At 41.1% G+C, this 24,426-nt stretch overlaps 1 protein-coding gene across 1 annotated transcript; it reads left to right on the top strand.

Annotated features, from left to right (window-relative positions):
- The first annotated feature begins 17,064 nt into the window (after window positions 1-17,064).
- On the top strand, window positions 17,065-21,149 carry Tspyl5 (TSPY like 5). Its single transcript, XM_029547744.1, has one exon. The coding sequence runs from the start codon at window positions 17,115-17,117 to the stop codon at window positions 18,327-18,329; it is 1,215 nt and encodes a 404-aa protein (XP_029403604.1). The 5' UTR covers window positions 17,065-17,114; the 3' UTR covers window positions 18,330-21,149.
- The last annotated feature ends 3,277 nt before the right edge of the window (window positions 21,150-24,426 follow it).

Below are 24,426 nucleotides of genomic sequence, written 5' to 3'. Positions count from 1 at the left end.
CACTGGTGAGCCTTCCAATTCTGGATTGTAGTTCATTTCAAATATAGTCAAGTTGACAACCAGGAATAGCCACTACAATGGGCATCTCTTTCTTTAGGTTAGGGAAGTTTTCTTCTATAAATTTATTGAAAATATTTATTGGCCCTTTAAGTTGAAAATATTTCTTCTCATCTACACCTATTATTCTTAGGTTTGATCTTGTCCTTGTGTCTTGGATTTCCTGGATGTTTTGAGTTAGGATCTCTTTGCATTTTGCATTTTCTTTGATTGTTGTGTCTATGTTTTCTATGGAATCTTCTGCACCTGAGATTCTTTCTTCCATCTCGTCTATTGTGTTGGTGATGCTTGCATCTATGGCTCCTCCTTTCTTTTCTAGAATTTCTATCTCCAGAGTTGTCTCCCTATTTCTTTATTGTTTCTACTTCCATTTTTAGATCTTGAATGGTTTTGTTCAATTCCTTCACCTATTTGTTTGTGTTTTCCTGTAATTCTTTAGGAATTTTTGTGTGTCCTCTTTAAGGAGTTCTACCTGTTTGGCTGTGCTTTCCTGTATTTCTTTAATGGAGCTATTAATGACCTTCTTAAAAATCCTCTACCAGCATCATGAGATATGATTTTAAATCTGAATCCTGATTTTCTGGTGTGTTGGGGTATCCAGGACTTGCTGTGGTGGGAGTACTGGGTTCTGATGATGCCAAGTAGTCTTGGTGTCTGTTGGTAAGATTCTTGCATTTGCCTATCTCCATCTGGTAATCTCTGGTGTTAGGTGTTCTAGTTGTCTCTGCCTGGAGCTTGTTCCTCTTGTGATTCTGTTAGACTCTGTCAGCACTCCTTGGAGACCAGCTCTCTCCTGAGTCTCAGGGGTTAGAGCACTCCCTGTAGGAGAGCTCTTCTCTGGAGAGGATGGTGCACAGATTTCTGAGGATTAGCTCCACCTCCTTGCTGAGGATGAATGCCCAAAGGGTTCCTGTCCAAGAAGCTCTGTTGATTCTTTGACCTGTGTGATCTCCTGTGTGGACCAGCCTCAGAGAGACCCAGGATAGAAAATGGCGATCTCACTTGAGTCCTGGGGTCAGATCACTCCTTGTAGGCAAGCTCTCCTCTGGTATGGAAGGTGCACAGAGGTCTGAGGATCAGCTCTGTCTCCTGGCTGAGGATGAAGGCCCGAAGGGACCCTGTCCAAGAAGTTCTGTTGCTTCTGTGACCAGTGTGATCTCCTCAAGATTAGGATTTTAAAAACACAATTCTGTTTTCATTTTGAGGGATGAGACATCTACTGAGCTATGCAGTTTTCTTTTGTTCTAGCGTTGACCAGTATTCCAAGATATTAATTGGAATATAGCAAACAACTCCTTTGAATGTATTCTACAATATATCTTCAACTTCCAGCATAATGTCTGGCTTTTAGATTATTTGATAAATATCTTCCTTTTAAGATTTGAGATTTGACCACAGGGTCTCACTCATCCTAAGCAAGAACTCTATCTCCCCAGCCTTAAATATTTCCTGATCAAACAAAAATTTATTTACAATGGGGTCATATCAACTTTAACCATATTCTGCATATTAGTTTTAATAAAAGATGATAGAATTGTAGTACATGACATTATGAAGATTGACTGGATTCTCCTCCAACCTATAACAGTGGGTTTTTTTGTGTACTGAATAGCCAAGGGTAGTATTTGAGCTATGGGTTAGTCATTTTGATGGTTCCTGTAAGTACAGTCCTTGCCAATTAGAAATTTCCCAATAAGACCAAAAGGGAAATAATTTATCCCTTCAGATTCCTGACTATACAGAAAACCTAGATTTTTGGCCAAAGTAGGCATAAGAATAGTCATGTAGGTAGCTTCATTTTATGTAGCCATGTGATTTACACATACCTTCACTTTGGCATGCTCTAAGTTCAGCCTCAAGTTGGTTGGAGATTTTTCTAGGATCCTGCCTACATTTTCTGTCAGAAACCAGGAACATACACAATACAAAGAGGATAAAATGAACCTCTGCCCCAGATAGTGTGCTTTGGTTGAAAAGCCTAGAGTCCCGCATCTCTTAACAATGACTTAATTTGGAATATTTTTAATCCAGGAGATTAAATCAAGCCATCTATTAAGAAGGTAATCTATGTGCTTGGTTTTCATTAGGAAGGAGTCTCTGTCTCACTGTCTGTTTCACTGTGTCTGTCTGTCCATCTATCTGTCTGTCTGCTTGTCTGTCTCCTCCATCTTCTCTTCACTCCTCTCCCTCTCGCTCTCTCTTTCCCTCTCCTTTCCTCCCCCCTCTCCCTTCCCCCCTCTTATGTGTGTGTCCTAATTTCCTCTGGATATAAACATTATCTCCTCTGTCCTCTGTGTAGTGATGACATCATAGCTTTCAGAGACTGGAGTCGTGGGTACCAGCCATTGCTGATTCATCTCTGTGATTCATCTGCTTGAGTACTGGGGCTAGGAAAGGAGTGTTGTTGTTGAATATCCTTTTCTTGGATGCCCCTTTAAATCTATGTGTGTTCATCTCAGGCTTATTCAGGTGAGCTGTGTGCAAGTCTGGGAACTTATATAGCTTCCCAAAAAGCTAGGCAACCCCAGTGTTGAAGTTCTTAACCTCACTCACCATGAAGCCATTTATAGATTCAGGTAACCAGCAGGGGATTCACCTAATCCATCCAAGGAAATCACAACCTTCTCAGCTGTGCCACACCTCTGTTTTAAGGTCAGTTATTATAAATTATTAAATTTGTAAAAATGTTCTTAATTCAATTGTGATATAACCATGAGTCTGTTTCTTTGTAGTTTTACCTCAGAAATATCCAGATAACAGGAGTCACTGTTTTGATTATTTTTTCCTCCCATTCTTCTTTTCTTTTCCAGTACTTCCTACTTCCAGTCCCTTACTTCTAACTTAATGGTTTCCAGCTGGGTATCATTTGGTTATAATTCCACTCCAGCCTTTTCTGTAATATTCAGTTGGACTCTTTCCAGGTCCCAGATGAACCATTTATTTATGCCAAAGCATCTGGACTTCGATACAGTCCTGTCACTACAACAAGGCAAACTTATGAAAGAGCTGACTGGCAACTGGCTGGCAGGCTGTATCATTCTGGAAGCCAGAGGCATTTATTTTAAAGGAGCATGAGGCAGGCAAAGGGATGGATCTGAGGTGCAGTGGGGACTCACATGAAGCCAGAAGCTTATATTCTGCCAAGCTGTGGTTTTATGGCTGCTTATGAGTGCAATATCATGGGAGCATGAGGGTTGGGATGATTTTAAAGCAGGGTACTAGTGCTTCAGAATTCAAATAACTCACTAGTTTCCATTTATACATCTGAAACAGATATATCAGTGAAGACAAGGGGTGGCCAGTTTTCAACAATGGAGATGTGAACACCCGGGTCAAGAATTCAGGAGTTGTGTGGGACTAGGGACCAAAAATCCCGGTTCTGATCTCTGCTTTCTACCGGGTTTTTCATGATCTTAGTTAAGCCGTGTTTGTGTGCTTCCATATACTTTTCATGAAATAGAAAGATTTAATGATTTATGGGTTTTTGAAGTCTTTTAACATTTCAAATAAAAGCCAAAGTAGAATCCTTAAGTAGAAACATTGAGTAGGATTGTAGGTATGCTCAACATTATTGTGAAAAGTTGTGTTAACTTACAAAACAACCTTACTGTTGGCCACTCCAGTTCATACTCAGAGGAGGGTACAGATGTCAGACATGTGCTTTTCCTCAGTTCAGTTATCCTGACTCATGAGTCAGAGAACAAATCTCACCTTTTTACCTTTGCTCTTGTTCCTTCTGTACCTTTAGTTGGCAGTTGGGCTTTTCTTCCTTTATATTATGACTATTCTCTTCCTTTTGGCTTCTTGAATACTTTGCCAGTTACTTCTCTCTATTTAGTCTGAATGAGCCATTCAGAATAAGGGTTTTCTAGGTCTTAGGCAAGTCCCAGTGAAGAAGGCAAAAGTATGTACCAGTGTGTGTTTCCCTTTGACCATTTTGGGAAACTTTTATTAAACACAGAGGGTTTCTTAGAAAATAGTTCAAGAAATATCAGATAAGGTACATTTACCACAGCAAATATCTGAGTTCTGTGAATTATTTCAGGAAGCATGTTTTTCATGCAGACCAGAGTCTTAAAGGATTTGGGGCTGAAGTGAACCTCGGAAGAGCACCACACCCCTCTTCTGTATGGAGCAGCTCCAAATCGATGCAGTTTCACTAGTTAGACGAACTCTTCCTTGAAGAACAACTCATAACTCGGAATGCACGTGTTTTCAGGGGGTATACCTTTGTCTCTGTTGCAGTGTTAAATCACTTTAGGCATGAGGATAAAGGGAATTTTCTGGACCTGAAAATCTCCATTTAGAAAGGTGAGTTCTTATACATAATCCCAGTTGGCCTGGAGGTGACAGTTGCACCATGAAGATACACTCTTATCACCTTGACTCTCTGTGGTGATTTTTAGTGACAAGAGATCACTACTTTCCCATAATGCCAATAAGCACAAGGTTTAGAGCCATGGTAAAGTGTGGGGTTACTCTCAAATACCTGCTGCTCTACATACTGAGGAACCAATTCCTTCTAGCTACATGGACATCAGGTCTTGTTATTGAGCTGATTGTCTAATGAGGGGATGAGCAGGTAGCCTCATTTCCTGAGTTGGAAATTATGGTGGCCTGTGTTGGATTGTTTAGGTACTGGTTCACAGTTACCTAAATTAGCCCCACCTATGGTCATCTTTTCTGATACCCTTTCTATCCCATGTGATCCTACATACACAGTCTCTTGAGAACAAAAGGAAATTTCTGTTTTGAAATGATTTTTTTTATGTTAACTGTATATAATTTACAGGATGACTGGTTGTGATTTGTTTTTCTTTTCTTTCTTTCTCTTTCTCTTTTCTTTTCTTTTTTTTTTTTTTTTTTTTTTTGCCACTGTAGAATGGTGAAATAAGGCCAAGAGGCCAGGCCCTCAGAGGACCTTGGATCACACTACATGATCCTCAGCATAACCTTTTCTCTCCCAGAAATCTCTTATGGTAAATGAGTTCTTTCACCATCCATAGAATGTCACATAAACTCTCTTGGCATTGAAAATAATTCATTTACTATAATAATAATTGGGCATATGGAATTATTTATTATAAACGTTGGTTTGATTATAAATGGGGACGATGTTGTTGCTTGCTTTTTTTAGACAATTTTATTTATTTATTTATTTATTTATTTATTTATCTTTTAATTGGTTTGATTGATAGAAGGCAAGAAACAGGAGGAACACTGTTATTTTGATTCCCAGGGGCAATTTGCTACATATCTGCTCTTCTCTCTGTGTGTGCTGGGAAGGATGCCTAGGGACTTCAGGAGTCTCTAACGTTCATAAATCTGTGGAAGGCAGCTGGTATCCACCATCATTTCTAGGACTGTTCTTGCTGCAATGGGTTCCTCTAGTGGTATGCATGGATTTGGAGTTAAAAATATACGTCACTGAAAGAAGCATAAGTATCCTGTTTTTTCAAACTATAAATCATGTACTTAATCATATCAAAACAGCAGTTCTACTGCTTAATTTGCTTATATTCTCCTGAAAGTGTAGGATTAACATGTGGAAAGAGCATTTTCTGCATTTTGATCAGAGAAAGAAAATCTTTTGTCCTTTCTTTTTGGGGCTTGTATTTATAGGCTTTTCCCCACTTCCTCTGCCCCACATATATTAGACTCAGAGCTAGAAAAGCTCTGCACCTCAGAGGTGTCCTGCCCTGAGTGACAGAAGGCAAGAAACAGGAGGGATGCTGTCTTATTGAGCGGTGGTCCTAGAGGAAGCTGTCCACTTATGGTTCCCGGTCTTGCATTTTACACTCATGGTATCTGTAAACCCCAGCCTCAGCACTGGTCACAGTGTTCTTGGGGTAGACCCCTGCTGTTCCATATCAATTCAGAACTTGAGCTGGAATCTCTCACAAATTTACTGCCACACCAGTTTATTTGTATTCAATATTTTGTTTAAACATAGTTAGACTCACTTTTAGCTAGACATTATATGAATTAGTTCTGAATCATGCCCACGACCAGATGGAGCTTGCTTTTTCCAAGGAAGACAAAGCATGAAGTTTGCTTGTCAACATTATGAAAAACGCCGGCCTGAGCAATTACCTAGCTGGTATCCTAGTTGTCTTAATCTGTGAATCAGAGGAACCATATGGCCCACCTGATCAATTATACAGGCATTTATTAAGTTGAGGAAGAAAAACATGTATCCAAAGAGGTATCATTAGTCACTCAGGCTGCCACTTATGTCAGAAGCCTACTAGCTGCTCTGTAAACATTTGCAGATGTAGTTGCTGAGTACAGTTAAGGGGGCAGATGTTGTTGAGCTATCTTGAAAAGCTGTCATGCTATATGGTGGAGAAAACATTTGTGGAGTCCACATTATTCATGGTAAGAAACCAGGGGTAGCACGGAATCTTGTGTGTCAAAAGAAAACCTTTAGAAATAGAGGTCAACCGGGTAGTGGTAGCCCATGCCTTTAATCCCAGCATTTGGGAGGCAGAGGCAGGCAGATTTCTGAGTTTGAGGCCAGCCTGGTCTACAGGGTGAGTTCCAGGACATCCAGGTCTACACAGAGAAACCCTTTCTCGAAAAACAAAAAACAAAAAACAAACAAAAAAATAGAGGTCATCTTTGAAATTAAAAATGTTAATGGAGAGAAACTTCACTTGGCAATAAATAGGACTACTACTACTACTAAGTAATTTCTTACTTCTACAAATGTTCTCCAGGTACCACCAAGTCCACATCTACTTTAATACCTAAGGCAGATCCCACCCGTGACTCCAGCATCATATTTGTTTTCAGCATCACTAGAGTCTCTTCTTTCAAGAAATTCAAATAATATCAGATATTTGTTAATGATTTCATGTGAAATTTCAGAAGGGTGCAGAACAGGGTTGTGAGGGGGCATCTGTAAGTTGAACTGGATTGTTTGGTTCTCAGTGGATTTTACGTAATGAGAAAGTCCACGGGAAAATGGGTGATTTCCCTGTGGCAACAATCACATAGGACTGAGTGGTACCTGCCAGTCTGAGCCATGCTATCCCTATACTCACCTTTACCTAAGGTCATGTGATAGGCCCTGTTCTCCCTCTTTGGCCCTGCCCTGGAACCCTGATTCTGGTAATCACCTCTGGCACAGTAAAGAAACAGAAGCACAGAGGAACTCTGGTGGACAAATGAAGCTTCAGCTTCACCAGGACTCAGTCTTAATTATAGCAGGGGAGGTCTGGGTAGAAAAAGACAGTTTTGAAAACAACAGAAATAACTTCTTCAGACGTAATTTTGTGAAGAATACAAAAGGAGCAGAGGAAAAGAGGGAAGAAAGCACATGTCTCTCAGCAAAGCTCTCTGCCCCTCTGGCAGCAGGGGGCAGACAGAATGCTCTAGTTTACTCCTCTTGTGATGTCTACTGCAGCTAACACCCAGGCTCCAGGCTTTTGCCAGGGTGAAAAACCATCATAGATAAAGTGCACGCCGAGGCTAATTGTGTGTTCTTTAAAGTCTGTAACTCTTTCCTTTGGTTTGGTGATTTTGGATTTGGATCTGAACTACAATGGATTTGCTTTTACTGAATGCTGTCCTGCTCACTAGCCTTATAGGATATGGTCCATGGTGATGGAGATTGTTAGAGTCTCACAAGGACTTCTCATCTTAATGCTCTTTGTGCTTAGTATAGCAAATAGATGTGTTTTCTGTGAGAAGCTAATGTTGTCCTCCATCCCAAACAATAACACTAACATTATGAACGTTACTACCCATTGTGTCCTCTTTCTATGAGTGGATTGTTGGGGTCTCCCACCTCCACTAACCACTCTCCCTCTAAACATTATATTGCGACCCCTACAGGCGCACAGAATTGCTACTGAGAAGACCTCCCCAGACCACCCTACGTTGTCACCATCCACTATTGCTCGGACCAACCACTAACATCGTCACCGCCCACGATCGCTCGGACCCGCCTACCGGATACTCAGCTCTGCTCATGATCTACCGTGCGGCAGAGTTTCAAAGGGACTCAAGGGCAGGCTAAAAATCCTTCCTTGTTTTTAAGAAAGTCCGATTAATAAAAATCATGCTCTGATCAGCACAAATCGACAGGGCATTCATTTTTCCTTTCGCAGCCTATCCTCTTTCAGGATGTTCAAGCTCTTCAGTACGAACCCAGTCCAAAGCGTTTCTGCCCACGCAGAAACACACAGTGGATGAAAGGTCAGAATCAAGTTCATGGCATATCACTAGGAAGAAGATGAGCACAAATGGAATGGATGTATTTGGGTTATTCACCATGTTGTTTATTCTCGACTTCCAAGCTCTTGAATTTCATCTGTCCTTTTGTTTGGCTATTAACTTGTAAGTGCTTTTAGAAAATGTCTTACTAGAGTAGGGTATTACACTGCAAAATGAATTGCCAAATGAGCATTCTAAGGAGTATCTTAAGTTAAATTAGCCCAAATAAACTAAATTGGAACAATGAACCCAAGCTTTAATGCAACATAGAATATTTAACCCCAAAATACTTGCTCATTAAATAAAATTCAGCATAATCTTATCATTATGAATTCTTTATGTCTTTAATGGAAATTACTAGTTCATTAGAGTCAGGGTGAAGTCTTCTAATGGACTGTTTCACCTTCATTATTTTCAGGCTGGTGTATAAAATGAGTAGGTTACCAAACAGAGCTCACTCCCAGTCCTTGCCTCATGACCTAACTTCATTCAGGTTCCAGTCACTCTCTGCAGCACTTCCTTCTGTACTCTCAAAATCAGGTGTGATTCATGCAAGATGCCTATAGATATAAGGGAGAGGTTATTTCATTATACCACTCTTTGCCAAAATTTCCTGGAATAGCCCAAGACATCTCAGATCCAGATCCCGAAGAAATGTTTTCCTCCTATCATCCTATAAAGTAATGATTTTACAACCTCACTTTCTTTTTTCCTGTAGCACATTTCTGTACTACTAATTGATGTGTTGTAGTTGAGAAATGTCTTAGTTACCATACTATTGCTGTGACAAAGCACTATGAATAAAGTGACTTAAAAAAGGAGACATTTGACTGGGAGCTTACAGTTTCAGAGGGCTAGTCCGTGAACACCATGGTACAACACATTTAAGCATTTTGCTGGACCAGTAGCTAAGAGCTAATATCCCAATCTTCAGGGGTGGAGACAGATGGAACTGGCCTGGCCTTTAGAAACTTCAAAATGCAAAGATGATTCCATGTGATGTATCTTCTCCAACAATGTCACTCCCCCTAACAGCTAGACCAGCCAGGAACAAGTATCCAAATATATGGAAGCATACAATAATATATACTATTTAAGACTATAATACCAACAATCACTTTTGAGCAACATAAAAGGAAATGGAAAGGAAGACAGAACCATGTCCTACTGCTTTTTGCCATAGACATCAGACAGCGTTGTTGACTGAGAACAAATTTATTTTGGGTTTGGCAATTGTTGAGAGTTGTTTGCTGCAGAAATAGCAATTCAGGAGAAGGTATTGAGCTCTTACCCATAAGGACAGTTTGGCTTTTATAAAATTCTGATTTCCCTGGAGACAATGCTTGCCTAGATAAGTTGAGAAGAATTCAAGAACAGGATAAATTTTAAAAATCATTCATTAAAAGCAATAACTTTACTAGGTCCAATAATTCAGGTCTTTACTCTCAGTTATTCTGAATGATGAAGCAGGAGTATTACAAGTTCAGGACCTGCCTGGACAACAGAGCAAGTTCAAGACTACTCTGGGCAACTTAGTGAGGCCGCTTATCTCAAGGTCAAGAGTAAAAATGAAAGGACAAGGGATACAGATCAGTGATAGAGTGCTTAGTTGGCATGCAGAAGGCCTGGGACTTACACCTAATATGCTATCACCCTTATACCCTAATACCAATGAACAAATAAACAAACTATGCTCAGGAAGTGAGGGCTTCGTGCCTATACGTCTAAGCCCAGTCTATACCCAACAAATGGGAGACTTCCTTATAGTACACTTAGTTTTGTTTGAGCAGTAAAATTTACTTGGAATGTAATATCTCTCTTCACATTTTCTGCCATCGTCATGTTTTACAAGAGCTTCATTTCAAAAAATTTATTTTAAAAATCCAGTCTTGTTTGTGTATGGAGGGGTTAGGTGTATGTGAGTGCAAGTGCCCACTGAGATCCAGAAAATGAAGTTGCATCTCAAGGAGCTAGAGTTAAAACACTCATGAGCTTCTGATGTGAGTGAGAGGAGCTTATATACTCTGAATTGCTGAACCATCTTTTCAGCCCCTTCCAAGCCTTCTTTGAATAGTTTTTGATAATATAAAAATTATAAATAGATTAGGTAGTGGGTATGGTCTAGGCAATAACATTGTAGTAGGCATGTATTTTCTTAATTGCAATATTTACACAATTTGGGTGAACTTAAGTTGGCAATTTAAGTGACTCAGATATAAACTATACAGTCATTTGGAATGGTCTTTGTTTATTTATTTTTATGATTCAGGGACTATGAATTATCCATCTTGTCACTAATGAAAAGAACTGCTGTGTATCTCCTCTCTTTGCTGGTCTCTGCTGGGTTTATCTGGACTGACTGACCTTTGAAATCTTCTACTTCCATGTATATATTAATGAGAAATGTTCCCTACAGAGTTCTTTATTGTTCTTTATTCTGAACCATCTGTGGGTACATTGCAAGACCCAATTAGACTACCAGAACATAGCCAAACTTTGTGGGTTTTTTGGTTCAAAGAATTTATGACTGTTCTCTCCTTTTCAGGGAGAGAATAGGCATGTGAATAGGGTCAATAGTGACCATGTCAGGCTATTTCAGAAGCCCATTTATTGATGTTCCTCCGTATGCCCCATCACACTTCTTCGGCTGTCCTTTATTGGTGGGAAGCCCTTGGGTAGAACTTGTTTGAGCTCCATTTGTTGAGAATGTTATCTACTTAATCTCACATCTCTGTCTTATGGAAATGGGGTAGAGGGGGCTTTGTTGACTCTTCAAGGGTTAGGACCCCTGGAAGGTCAGTGTGTGAATTCCTTTTTCAAGATTCTATTACAGTTTGCCAGTCTCTGGATCTCCTCCAAGCTCTTTAACCTCAGACTGGATAAAGGTCTTTCTCTTTGTGCAATGAAGAAATGGCTCATTATTCACAACATGCTTTTCTTTTTCTATTGTAAACGTTACAAATATATGCACTTGCAGTTTATGAAGACAATTTATGATTTACCATATATACACATATACATATTATTCTAGTTATAGGTTACTATTGCTATGATGAAACACCGTGACCAAAAGCAAGCTGGGGAGCAAAGAGTTTATTTGGCGTTCACTTCTACATTCTAGTCCATCACTAAAGGAAGTCAGGACAGGAATTCAAAATCTGGGCAGGAACCTGAAGGCAGGAACTGATGCAGAGGCCATGGAGAGGTGCTGCTTACTGTTTTGCTTCACATGGCTTGCTCAGTCTGCTTTTTTACAGAACCCAGGAATATTAATTTATTGATGGCACCACCCACAATGGGCTCAGTCCTCCAACATCAATCACTAATTGAAAAAAAGTTCTACAGCTGGATCTTATAAAAGCATTTTCTCAGCCGAGGTTCTCTCCTTTCAGATGGCTCTAGCTTGTGTCAAGTTGTCATAAAACTAGCCATCACAGAGAGAGAGAGAGAGAGAGAGAGAGAGAGAGAGAGAGAGAGAGAGAGAGAGAGAGAGAGATATTATTTATGGTGTAATAGCACTGAGACATAAATGTACATATATATGTATAATATGTATATATGCATAAGTATATTTATATGTTTAAATGATATTATGCTTTTCCTTCTCATAGTCCATTTTGGAATTCAAACTGATACATTTAGTTTAAAAATCATTTTTTCCTAGGTATTTTCCCTTTTCTAGTCTAAAGAGTTTTTTAAAGTGTTGGTATTATAGAATAAGAGATTCCAAGAAAGAAAAACATACATGGAAATACTTTAAAATATTCTACAGCTGCTTATATGAATGAACTGAGATAAGTTTGGTGGTCTACTATGGATTTTAGACTTTGGGGATATGAAAAAGCTATGTACACTGTTTAAGATTTTAAGTTCAGATAGTTTGGACATTTACCAAAAGAGGTTAAATTTTTCTCTCCTTTTCTTGGCTTTGAAAATATTCCCTTGGCACTGCTTTCTTTTCCATGCCCTTCTAGAATCTGGAGGTTAGCTGGCAAAATTCCCCACAGCACGCAGTACTCACTGCCATCCAATGAGGCTGGAAGTGTCCCTTTAGGGAAGAAGAGAAAAACTCCATTGCTAAAAATGTCAAGTCTGGCATCCTGAAACTCTGCTAGTGAGACTGTGGGAAATGTTCCCTTGGCTGGGGAGTAGATTGGGCAGCTGGGATGTCCTTTTCCAAATTCATTAATGTCTATGATTTGAGGAAAGTTGACTTTAAAAGAAACAGAAGGAACTAGACTTTCAAACAAAAGCAAAACCTAGTTATAGTATCCTGACTTATTTTTAAGTTTCTAGTAAATATTTGCCAATAATAAAATACCATAATAAGAAGAATTGTGTGCATGTAACTTAGGAAGAGGTTACAGCATCTTTAGATCCCTTGAGTACATGATAAACTTACATTTATCTAATAATAGTCACAGAATGCTTACCACAAATAGAAAAGAAACAAAAGGGCTATGTTCCCATTACTGGCTGTTGAGAATAAACTCATTCATGATGATTACGGTAATGTCAAGAATATTACCACAACATTTGATAAATTTATAACATTTGATAAGTACTTGCTGTATATATTATGTATATGTTAACCTATGCATGTAAATACATATGCATGCATAGATATAATTTTGAAAATACTTGTTAGAGAGGAAAAGAGCAATTAAAGTACTGGAGCAATTAGATTTTCAAGCTGTAGTTTGACATCATGAGCCACTAGGGAATAGCATGATGCTGGAGTTGAAATGCCTTTGTGAAGACCACTTACTGTCTGTGTAACATTAGGGAAACTACTGAACCAGTTTGTGTAGCAGTAACCCCATCTTTAAATGGGAGAAATAATTGTTTCTTCCCCATAGGGTAGCTATGGGGATTAAATGAGATAAGATGTGGCATTGTATAAAGTACAAGTAAATGTGAACTTTCATCACAATTACTAGCATGTGTAAAGCTCCATACTTGGTACTTCAATAGATAAAAAGATACATAGTCCCTTTTACAAAGTTACCTATCTAAGTAGGAACCTAAGCTTCAATCACATAAAATTTGTTAGTATCCATGAAGAAAAATCAGTTCATCACTGTAGACTAACCTTTTAAATGCAAAAGCTACAGGGACTGGGTGACCCAGGCCAGAGAATTTCTGTACAGGGTGCTAGTCTCTCATTTGTCTTTACTTACCTGATGCTTATCTATTTGACAGTATGAGACAAGGCTCAAGGTAGATTGTACACTAAACTGTGTTTGCACTGGCCTGCCTGCTGCTAATCCTGCAGTGTCTTAGCCTCTAGTGAGTTATACAATGCAGGTACTGATGCTGGATTATGACTCTTCACAAGAGAGATGTCTTAAGCCTCAAGTGCTCAGAGAAGTGCCCTAATTTGTAGAGGGATACCAGTTGCTTCAGCTCACTATTTATCTGAGATTTAGAGTCCAAACTATAATTATCCAGTTTAAGAAGCAACTCTGTGGTGTCTAACTGCTGAACAAATAGTACAGTGAGCCAGTACCCTGTGAGATTCAAGTCAGGACTGTTTACTATCGTCTGAGCTGAGCAGGAAAAGCATGGTGAAGCATGGTTAGGAAGGGCCTTCAACAAGGATTTAAGGTTAGCTTTAAACTTGTTAATCCCTATTAGTCAAATAGCAATTCTCTCAACTCAAAATTTTCATCTGTCACTCCAGATTTTCATTTATACATTGTCCCTGAGGAGCACTCTGCAACAGAAGAGAGTTTTGGTAAAATGTAGAGTTTAATATGTTCCCACAGATTGATTTAAGAATATAGCTTTTACCAATAGCTTTGCTTCTGTGGAGAAAAGGAAGTATTTTGAATTTAAAACTTCAGTTATGCCGGGCAGTGGTGGTGCATGCCTTTAATCCCAGCATTTGGGAGGCAGAGGCAGGCAGATTTCTGAGTTCGAGACCAGCCTGGTCTACAAAGTGAGTTCCAGGACAGCCAGGGCTACACAGAGAAACCCTGTCTCGAAAAACCAAAACAAACAAACGAACAAACAAACACCAAAACCAAAACCAAAACAAACCAAAACAAACCCAAAAAACTTCAGTTATAAACTTTCTTTTAAAATTCTGCTTAAGTTGATCCTTTTGAGTCAATGATTAAGTATGCAGAAACTGAAGATATAGTGACTATAACAGAGACCCTTCGTTCATGGAGGTGACATTCTGGAGAGGAGACAAACAATAAACCATGGGTCCCTAAGATGACTCAGCTGTGCTAGCCTGACCACCTGAGTTCAATCCATGGAGCACACATAAACACAAACAAACAAACAAACAATACCAAACACTCAGTGCAGTGTCTTGCACTGCATCTGCAATCTCAGTATGCCTATGGTGAGATGGGAGGCAGAGACAAGAGAAATGTCCAGAAACTCTGACAAGACAGCATAGAGTACTCAGAGCAATAAAAACTATAAGAAAGACTCAGGTTCAAGAGAGCCTACTCCCCAGACTGTCTTCTGACTTCCACACCTGCACTGTGTTACAATCACACACACACACACACACACACACACACACACACACACAAACTAAATAAATGTGTATACTTTAAAGTTTATATATAAAAACTCCAAACTACTGGCAGAGTGTAGGAAGTTGATAGGTATTATGGGAGACAAAAAAAAAAAGCATAAATGGAAAAGAGTTGACAATTTCACATGTGATGGCTTTAATAGTGAGAAATTTAAGTGTATAGGGCCTCAGACCACATGTGGCAGACTGAGCACTTAAAGAAGAAGGAAGCACCAGAATAAAGGTTCTGAGGCAGGAGACCAGAGTATTGGAGAAAGCATAGGATAGAAGGTTAGAGGGGAGACCTGTCAGAGCTGGAGCTTTGCACGTAAATGCAGGCCTTCTGAGAAAGTTAGAACTCACATGTATTGGGTTCCTTTAAACTAGTTTCAGAGCAACCTCCCCTAACCCAGCTTCTACACTTAAAATGTAATGTGTATAAAAGCTGCCCAAGGAACAAAATGCCCATGGGAGCTCAATACAGAGATAATGTATGGAGCAGAGACTGAAGGAAAAACCATCCAGAGACTGCCCCACCTGGTGATCCATCCCATATACAGATACCAAATCCAGACACTACTGTGGATTCCAACAAGGGCTTGCTGGCAGGAGCCTGATATAGCTGTCTCCTGAGAGGCTCTGCCAGTGCCTTACAAATACAGAGGTGGATGCTCTCAGCCAACCATTGGACTGAGCACAGGGTCCCCAATGAAGGAGCTAGAGAAAGGACCCAAGGAGCTGAAGGGGTTTGCAGTCCCATAGGAGGAACAACTATATGAACCAACCAGTACCCCCAGAGTTTCCAGGGACTAAACCACCAACCAAAGAGTATACATGGAGGGACCCATGGCTCCAACTGCATATGTAGCAGAGGATGGCCCTGTGCACATCAATGGGAAGAGAGGCCCTTGGTCCTGTGAAAACCCAATGCCCCAGTGTAGAGGAATGTCAGAACAGGGAGGCAGGAGTGGGTGGGTTGGTAAGCAGGGGGGTAGGAGGGATGGGATAGGGGGAAACAAGGAAAGGGTATAACATTTGAAATGTAAATAAAGAAAATATCTAAAATCAATAGAAATAAAAGCCACCCGAGAGCTTAACATTTAGTTTCTGATCTAGTGGTTCTTCTGCACCTTGAGCAAGCTTCCATATCCTGACCAAGTGCTAGGCCTTACTTCTCTGTTCTTCGCTGCAAGGTCCTGTGGTGTTTGAATCTGGAAGATCCACTCAGAAAGTTTCTCTTCACACTTGCCATAGATTCCTTCAGTACTCATGGTCCTGTGGCCCAGCCATAGGATCTGAGGTTTGTTTAGGAGTGCCAGCCAGGTTGTCTGGCTGATTCTCTGTAGGCTATGAAAAGTTTTGAGGGATCCCTCCCCCTCTCCTCTTGTAAACCCTCTCCCTCAAAAATCTCACCTGGAAATCCTTCTCTGCTCCTAGAATGGTATTTTTATTCTGTGTGTGTCCTATCCCAATTACAGGAGCTTGGAGTCAGGCCTGTTATTTCTGGCTCTGGCCTGGGATTCACAGCTTAGCTGCATAGTCTCCAGAATGTTCCTTAGTATCTCTCTCCTTCTCTCCTCCTGCTCTTTCTCCTCCTCACTAGGACTGAATTCAGGACTTTCACATGCTGAGTAACTGTTTTATTACTGAAATGTAACACCAACCCTTCAGTTGCAGTTTTATCAGGAAACTGGGAATAAGAATACCTCCTTCATGAACAGAGATAATGCAAAATTAGTAGTCAGTAAAATGCCTTGTATGTATGATTATACAATATTATACAAAATTTACTGTTACTTTTTTATTCTAAGTCATTTTAGATAAACATTATGGTTCTGGCTTTCACATTCCCTAGAGTTGAATTGTTGGGACAAATCTTACGGTAGAATAATTATGTGATGAGACAGACATGTCGATGACTATTAATTATGAGAGAAGTCACAGAAAATAACAGAAGAGGAAAAATATTTAGAAAATTGATGGAGACTGGTAGTGGGTGCCTTCACGATGTCACTGTAGGAGCAATGGCTCTGTCTTATGAACCCCTGGGGACACGCTTGCTATCAATGGTAGGAGATGAGTCAGCAACACTACCAAGGCCAAGCACAGGTGGAAACTAACTTTCTAACTGCAAACTAAGACTAAGGGTGTGTAGCATGTGAGGATGGTGCGCAGCCGCTGAGCGGAGCCAATCACTGGGCGCAGTGGGTCCTGCCGTGGTGACGTCACGGTTGCCGTGGAGAGGCCAGCTTCGTAGAGACCCCGGGCTGGTAGCGGCTTTGAAGCCTTGTTCTCTGGCACCATGAGCGGACGTAGTAGGGGTCGAAGGTCTTCCCGCGCCAAAGGCCGGGGCAAAGGCCGGGCCAGAGCCCGGGTCCGGGCCGCTGCGGAAGACGCCTGGCGCGACGAGAAGCCGCCACAGAGCCCGCGGCTCGGGGAGGACTCCGCGGCCGCGCAGGTGCAGGCCGGCGCAGCCCAGGGAGGCGCGGAAGCAGCCGAGCCGCGCGACCTCCCGCTGGACTGCGGCCTGGCGTTGCGGGCACGGGCTGCAGGCGAGCGCGGGCTGGCGGCCCCTGATCCGGACCTGGAGAGGGCCCGTTCCCTCGCCGAGCGCCTGACCAGCGACACCAGCTTCGTGGGAACCGTGGGAGCCTTGGCGAAGCTGCGACGCGGCTCCCGCATTGGAAATCGGCGAGTCCCCGGGAGGAAGGCCCCAGATACTCGGAGCGCCACGGGGAGGGGACCTCAGGCCACAGTTAGTGGGAAGCCTAAGATGGCCTCTGCGGGGCCGTGTGCCGCTGCTCCAGTGGGGGAGGAAAAAAGGATGACAGAGAAGCATGCTGGGGCAGGGTCTCCCGCGACAGTGGGCAGCATGGATACCCTAGAGACGGTCCAGCTAAAGCTAGAGACCATGAATGCACAGGCTGACAGGGCATATCTCAGGCTTTCTCGCAAGTTTGGCCAGTTGCGACTTCACCACTTAGAGCGCAGGAACCTCCTTATCCAGAGCATCCCCGGCTTCTGGGGGCAAGCTTTTCAGAACCATCCCCAGCTGTCAGCTTTTCTGAATACCAAAGATAAGGAGGTATTGAGCTATTTGAACAGACTGGAAGTGGAAGAACTTGGCCTTGCCAGGTTGGGCTACAAAATCAAGTTCTACTTTGGCCGAAACCCCTATTTCCAAAATAAGGTGCTCATCAAGGAATATGGGTGTGGTCCATCCGGTCAAGTGGTGTCTCGCTCAGCTCCAATCCAGTGGCTCCCAGGCCATGATCTACAGTCCCTAAGCAAGGAAAACCCAGAAAACAATGGTAGTTTCTTTGGGTGGTTTTCAAACCACAGCTCTATTGAGTCTGACAAGATTGTTGAGATAATCAATGAGGACCTGTGGCCCAATCCTCTACAGTACTACCTGATCAGTGAAGAAGCCCGTGGAGAGAAAGGAAAGGAAGACAGGCCAGGTCCAGCAAAACAGCCAGCAGAGAGCCCTGCAACTGCAGTGAGGCAGCCCAACTGATCTGGCACAGATCTCCCTACCACCTCTTGCTGGACCCATTAGGCTGAACGCGTGGGTTTGGTTGTCTGCCTTCTGTTCATACCATCTTATGTACATGGTAGCCACTTTGGACTTATCTTCAAGAATGTGACATTTGTGATAATATTCTCTGCTTCCCCATGACCTCACCTTGTCACAGCAGTGTTGCGTGTGTTACATTCTCACTGTTTGTGTATCAATCACTTCTGATATATGACTTTCTCTACACTATCCAGTCCCCGTTCTTAGCCCTGGCCCTTCCCTCTTTTCTTTCACCTGGACATTCTGAGTCATTGTCCAGATGGACATTCAAGCTATGCTGCTTCATGGCCAGTCAGCTGGGCTTTGTGTCCATTTTAGCAGTGCATGTTATCAGTGGTAAGATTTTACATTGCCATCACAAAATGAAGCCAGTGCTTTTATTCTGTAGGTATGGAGACATCAACAAAGGTTCTTCCTAGTTTGTTTCCCACTTCAGCGTAGGGTCCAGCAAACCACTGGTGTGGATGAGGACAAGGGAAAACAGGAGTATGTTCTGTTCACATCGTACACCTCTTCTTGCCTCATAGACAGTCCACTAGTGTGAGCCCTCTTCATAGACTGGCTATGCCTGGCTGCATTGTTTATCAAAGACCTCAAGAACTGCCTATGGACCCAGGTACCTTCCCCATGCATGAGCTACAAACCTACCTTCCCCAGACTTGAGAAAACCTACTGCTTGTCAGACTGGTGGGCAGCCTGGCATTTGTGAACATATGCTTGTTGCTATCATGCTGTGAGCCCTGAGAAGGGTAGGGCTTTGGACCACTTCTTTATCAACTGGGTATCTGTGCCATTTCTCTTATTCCTTATTCCTTGCTAAGAAGGGACAAGAAGGAATTTTGAGGAAGAGAGATTTTTCACTTCTATGCCCATGTTTACGTCACACCTTCATGCAACTTAGTCCCCTTCCCTATCAACCTACCTTGGGACTTCCTATTCTCCTTATGAACCCTCTCCCTGCCTTTTAAAATAGTACCACAGTGCAGGCAAAAAAAAAAAAAAAAAAATCATCAACCAGACTTTTCTACATACAGTTAGGGATGCAGAAAGGGGCTTCCTTTGCACACTCATCTAGTAGGCTGAGATAGGATAAAGAAAAACCAAAAGGCCTCAAGAGAGTCTATGGTCAGACATAGGACCTGAATCCTGGGCTTGTTCTGTAGTTCTAAAGTTATATGCATCTGCTAGAATTAGAATCCCTAAGGCAGCAGTGTTGTGGTCTCTTGTTGTGTCTTCTATCTGTTCCTTTGTAAGACCCAGGGACTTCTTCCTTTTGTCTCATTTGATAGCCTATGCCATTGGGGTCCCCAGCCCCCAGCTTTCCCACTCAGTAGTGCTTTGCTGTCTTTGTTTCTTAGCCCAAATGTACTCACTGTGGAAGAATCCCAAGGTGTTACTCGGGACAGGACAGGCAGAACCTGTCCTAGATATTTCTGGTAAGTGTGCAGGCTGAGCTGGACCATCTCTATCAAAGTTTGTCTGTGTTCTGACTTATCTTCTGTGGAAAGTAGAAGTCTGTAAGCCAGCCCCCATGCTGGTATGGAAGACTTCATTTTAATCTTGGTGAGGGGGTCCTTGACTTAGTGGTAAGGAGAAAATAGGCAAGGGCATCAGGACAAGAGAACTTGGTATTGAGTGGGTCAGTAAAAACTTGATAGAAATGCATTGTGAAGCTGCAGAGATAGTGATCCTGTCTCTTAGTGATGAAGGTGACAGAAGAGACCTTACTCAGCCTTGGGATGGGAGAGTTAAAGGTGTTGTTGGTAAACAAGATGCCTGGGCAAGGATGGATTCAGAGTTCTGGGCAGTCTTCATCATTGTTAGTTAATTTATTTTTTTGTAATTACAGAAACAAACCAAAAGTAATGTTACTATATTGGGTAGAAGTTAACATCCTAGAGTGTATAAGATTATGCTAAATGCTGTGTATTTGTCCTCTAATTAAAATCTTACCACTTTTTGTATTTTTGCCTAATGAGGAAAACAGAGCTGTATAAATTTGCTTTTGCTCTTTATTATGTAAATTTCCAAAAAATAAGAGTAAAGAAAGTGGTCCCTGTACCCTGTGTACATTCTACCTAGAAGTAATGAGTAACCCAATGTCATCTGTAGCTTTTTCCTCCTGCATTTTTCGTGAAAGTCCAAGTGCATATACCAGTGCAGCTGGATCTAGTTTGGGAGCCTGGGGCATTGAGGTGAAATGTGCACTCTAATGATCACAATAAGTCCACTAATGTCAATTTTGTGTGAATTGATGATTTTTCTAGAAGTGGGACTCATGAATGAGTCTTCACATTTAGTGGAACTCAGAAGAGCATTGGTGAGGATATTCTGCCACGGATACAAAAGAAGAGACCACTGTGTTGTAGATCTGCCTATGACCCTGATGTAAGGCACTTGAGATCCTTTTCTCCCTTGTAACATAGAGACTCATATGGACTGTTAGGGTTGCTGTGTTCTGTGAAAATAATCAAATACAACATAATCTTTTCATTAGTCTTTGCAGTTGATAATTTGATATCCTGGTAATAATGTGATTATTTCCCTGTTCCTAAGTGGCATAAATACTTGCAAGTGTGCATGTATGATGGAAAAAAATAAAAAAAAATCTTGTGTCACCATTGTATTTAATATTACAAGGTAATAATTGGAGGGTTATGAGGCAGGAGCTGAGCAGAAGCAAGGAGTGAGAGGTGTATACTAGCCTAAGTAAGCAGGTCCCAGGCCTCAGGCCTTTGCCTGACAAGTTACACAAGAATACTTCAGTCCTGCTCCCCAGACCCTTCCAGAGCCTGGCGCTTTGTGTGGCTCCATAGGAAACAACTAGTGTTGTTTATAATGAGTTTTCCAGGCACTTCTCATGGGAATTCAATATTTCTAACATCTTGTAGTGAATTTGAATTATGTGGAGAATCCTGTTAAGTAGATTTTGATTTAGTAGTCAGGAAGATCCAGGACTCTATAACAAGCTTCCAGGTGATTAATTGCTGGCGACATAAGGACTGCACTTTGAGTTGCAACTGAGGTGACCCTAGAGGCCCGTCAAAGAAATAATAAAAAGAAAATTGAGAAAAAAAAAATTAAGTCCATCCAAACTAGAGTAATAGTGTTCAACCATGGTTGCATGTTAGAACTAACAGGGAAACTTAAAAAATAATTCTCCTAGCTTCACATAAAGACCATCTAAGTCAGAATGAGGAAAGAGATTGGCCTAGTCATAAGTAACTCCAAAGGCTTTCCAGCTAACTCAATATAGTGCCTTTGGAGTCAGGCTCTCGGATGCTGCTCCTGTCACATCCAGAGAAAGGATAATTTCCATCAGAAGCTATCCTCAGTAATGACCAAACACCACAGAAAATGATTAGAAAAAGAGCTTGATTTTTAACTGACAAGAAAGTGGCATTAGAGGCTGTCATGGTAACTCCATAGGAAAAGGTTCTTGCTAAGCCTAAGGACCTGAGTTTGATCCATGGGACCCACATAGGTGAAGCAGAGAACCAACTCCTGCAGTCTGTCTCTGACTTTCACATGCATGCCACTGTGTACCCACTCCTATATAGTAAATACAAGTGTGATAAAGAGATAAACTTATATGAAGGTAAAGATGCTGCATACAAGGACAGGCAGTGTTTGGAACATAGTAGGTGCTGCAGTGTTGGATGGGCAAATAAATGTTGGTAAATGTATTAAGTATGTTGATGGTTTTGTATGTACATCTATATTAGTCTTCTTCCTGCACGAAGTCCACAGACTAGAGGGTTCAAAGCTAAAGAAAGTAATCCCTCAGTTCTGAAAGCCAGATGCTCAAGATTAAGGGTCGCCAGGCTTTCTTCTGAGCGCATATTTCCTTGGCTACAGATAGATTTCTTTGTATGTTCACATGACCTTTTTTGGGATGTCTTATGTCATAACTCATCTTCCTAGGAATCAAGCTATATATTACTGTGGTCCACCCTATTGCCTTTAACTTCCATCACCCTTTAAAAATAGTCTCTTGATAGTGTGGGGTGCTGGAATTCGGTCTTCTGTGTGAGTGTGGTGGTGGTAGAACATTATCTCATGACACCGTTGTACAATGTAAATGCTTTGCATAGTATCCAAGGCTTCTTATCATGTTCCAGGTACTTTTACAGTAACCTTATGGGGTTTAGCTTAATCCTTTCCATATTTTTATAAGGTATAAAGAATTGGAATAAAAAGAAAGCTTAGAAAATCATTTGGGCCAGATCCCAGCATTAAACATAGTCTGGTTGAAAAATCCGCACCCATTCTTACAGCCCTTAAATGTAAGTCAGTTACCAGAATATGTTCTCACCCACTTTCAACTATTTATAGACAGATTTGGGAACAAAAATATTTTCCAGTATTAGGATGACAAATCCAGTCTGATGCTTAGAGACCTTAAGAAATGAGGAGCTGGTGCCTGGGCCAGAAGTTAAGCAGGCTGTGTGTAGGTTAGGGACAACAACTCTGGGGCTCTAGCTGACTGTTCACTTAGGAAAATGCAGGCCTCCTGTAGCTGTGTCTCCTAAGAGAAGTGGGGAGTGAGAATCTTTATGCAGATTTCCTATACTTGAATATTTTCAGGTAATTAAACACATTTGCTTATTTTGTGTGTATTCATGGTGTGAGTGTACCATACCAGGTGCAGTGGTCAGAATTGTCAAATTTGGCGGAATTGGGTCTCTCCTTCCACCACTTGTGTATTGGAGATTGAACTCAGGTTGTCAAGCTTGGTGGCAGGTGTCCTCACCATCTGAACTATCTCATCAGCTGGATAAAACCCAGAGTTTTTCTTTAAACATTTTAAAAATAAGTGTTGTGTTAGATTCTCCTCCAGTCTCACCGTCCCCACCACTGTCTTTCCAATCCTCCTGAGTTTTCTCCTAATTCTCATTTACCCTCTTATTCCCCTTCAAGACCTCTTTTTTCTGATGCTTTCCTATCTAGATATTTTAGGTTTTATCCATATTTCCAGCCATCACTATGCATACCTGTATACAAACTAGGATCCATGTAAAAAGAACTGGGTATGTTTTGTTTTTATGAGTCTGAATTACTCTGTATAATATACTTTTCATATTTGTCTATTTTTTGCAAATTTCAGTTTTTTATGGTTGAATAAAATTCCATTGTGCATATGTACCAAATTTCCATTCTCCATTCGTCTGTTGATGGATATCCAGATTAGGTCCCTTTCTGACTACTGTAAACAAACCAGCAGGCAAATATCTCAGGTTTTCCTACTTGCCAATATGTAGAGTGTAGAATGAGGAGGCAGCTGCTTGTTTTTTGTTTTTTTCCAGGCAGGAGCCTACAACTATAATTTATGCTGAATCCTCGTGGCATTCCATTTGGGTCCCATCTAATTAGGTTTATGTTCCTGCACAGTTACAAAGCCTATATTTTCCAGCTAGTGCACTTAAAACATTCTGTCGATCAATTTTCTGTTACTATAGTGGAATATTTGAGGCTGGATGCTGTTATAGGAGAAAAGGTTTGTTGCTTATAGTTTTGAAGGCTTTGGTTCAGCTCCTCCTGTCTGCTTCTCATTATGGCAGGTGACATCATGGTGGGAGGTGTATGAGAGAGAAATCACATGATAAAATAGAGAGCTAGGGAGTGTCAGGAATCAGACATATCACAACTTTTTTTTAATATCACATTTTTTTAAATTAACAAAGTTTTAAATTTTTATTGTTGGTATCTTTACCATAGTTTATAAAGCAATGTATACCTGATATAATGAGAAGAAACGACAAAACAATAAATAATAAAAAAGACCTCAGGAATGTATATCTAATTGACATCTTATTGTATTAATCAATAGCTGTGTGTTTTGTAAACCGTGGCTATGACAGTCCTGAGCAAGAAAAGTTTTCTGTTTAAACTATAGTAATTTTTTTGATTATGGATCATCATTTTTTTCCTGTGGCAGATTTTTATAATTATTTTAAATGTATTTGGAACGACTGTCTCAAAGTAACATGTAGCTTTCTGACAACAGCTTCCCCCTCCCCCTCCCCTCCCCTCCCCC

Source organism: Mus pahari, chromosome 17 (assembly GCF_900095145.1).
Source record: "Mus pahari chromosome 17, PAHARI_EIJ_v1.1, whole genome shotgun sequence".
NCBI classification, from domain to species: Eukaryota; Metazoa; Chordata; class Mammalia; order Rodentia; family Muridae; genus Mus; species Mus pahari.
This window is presented reverse-complemented; position numbering and strand designations above follow the sequence as displayed.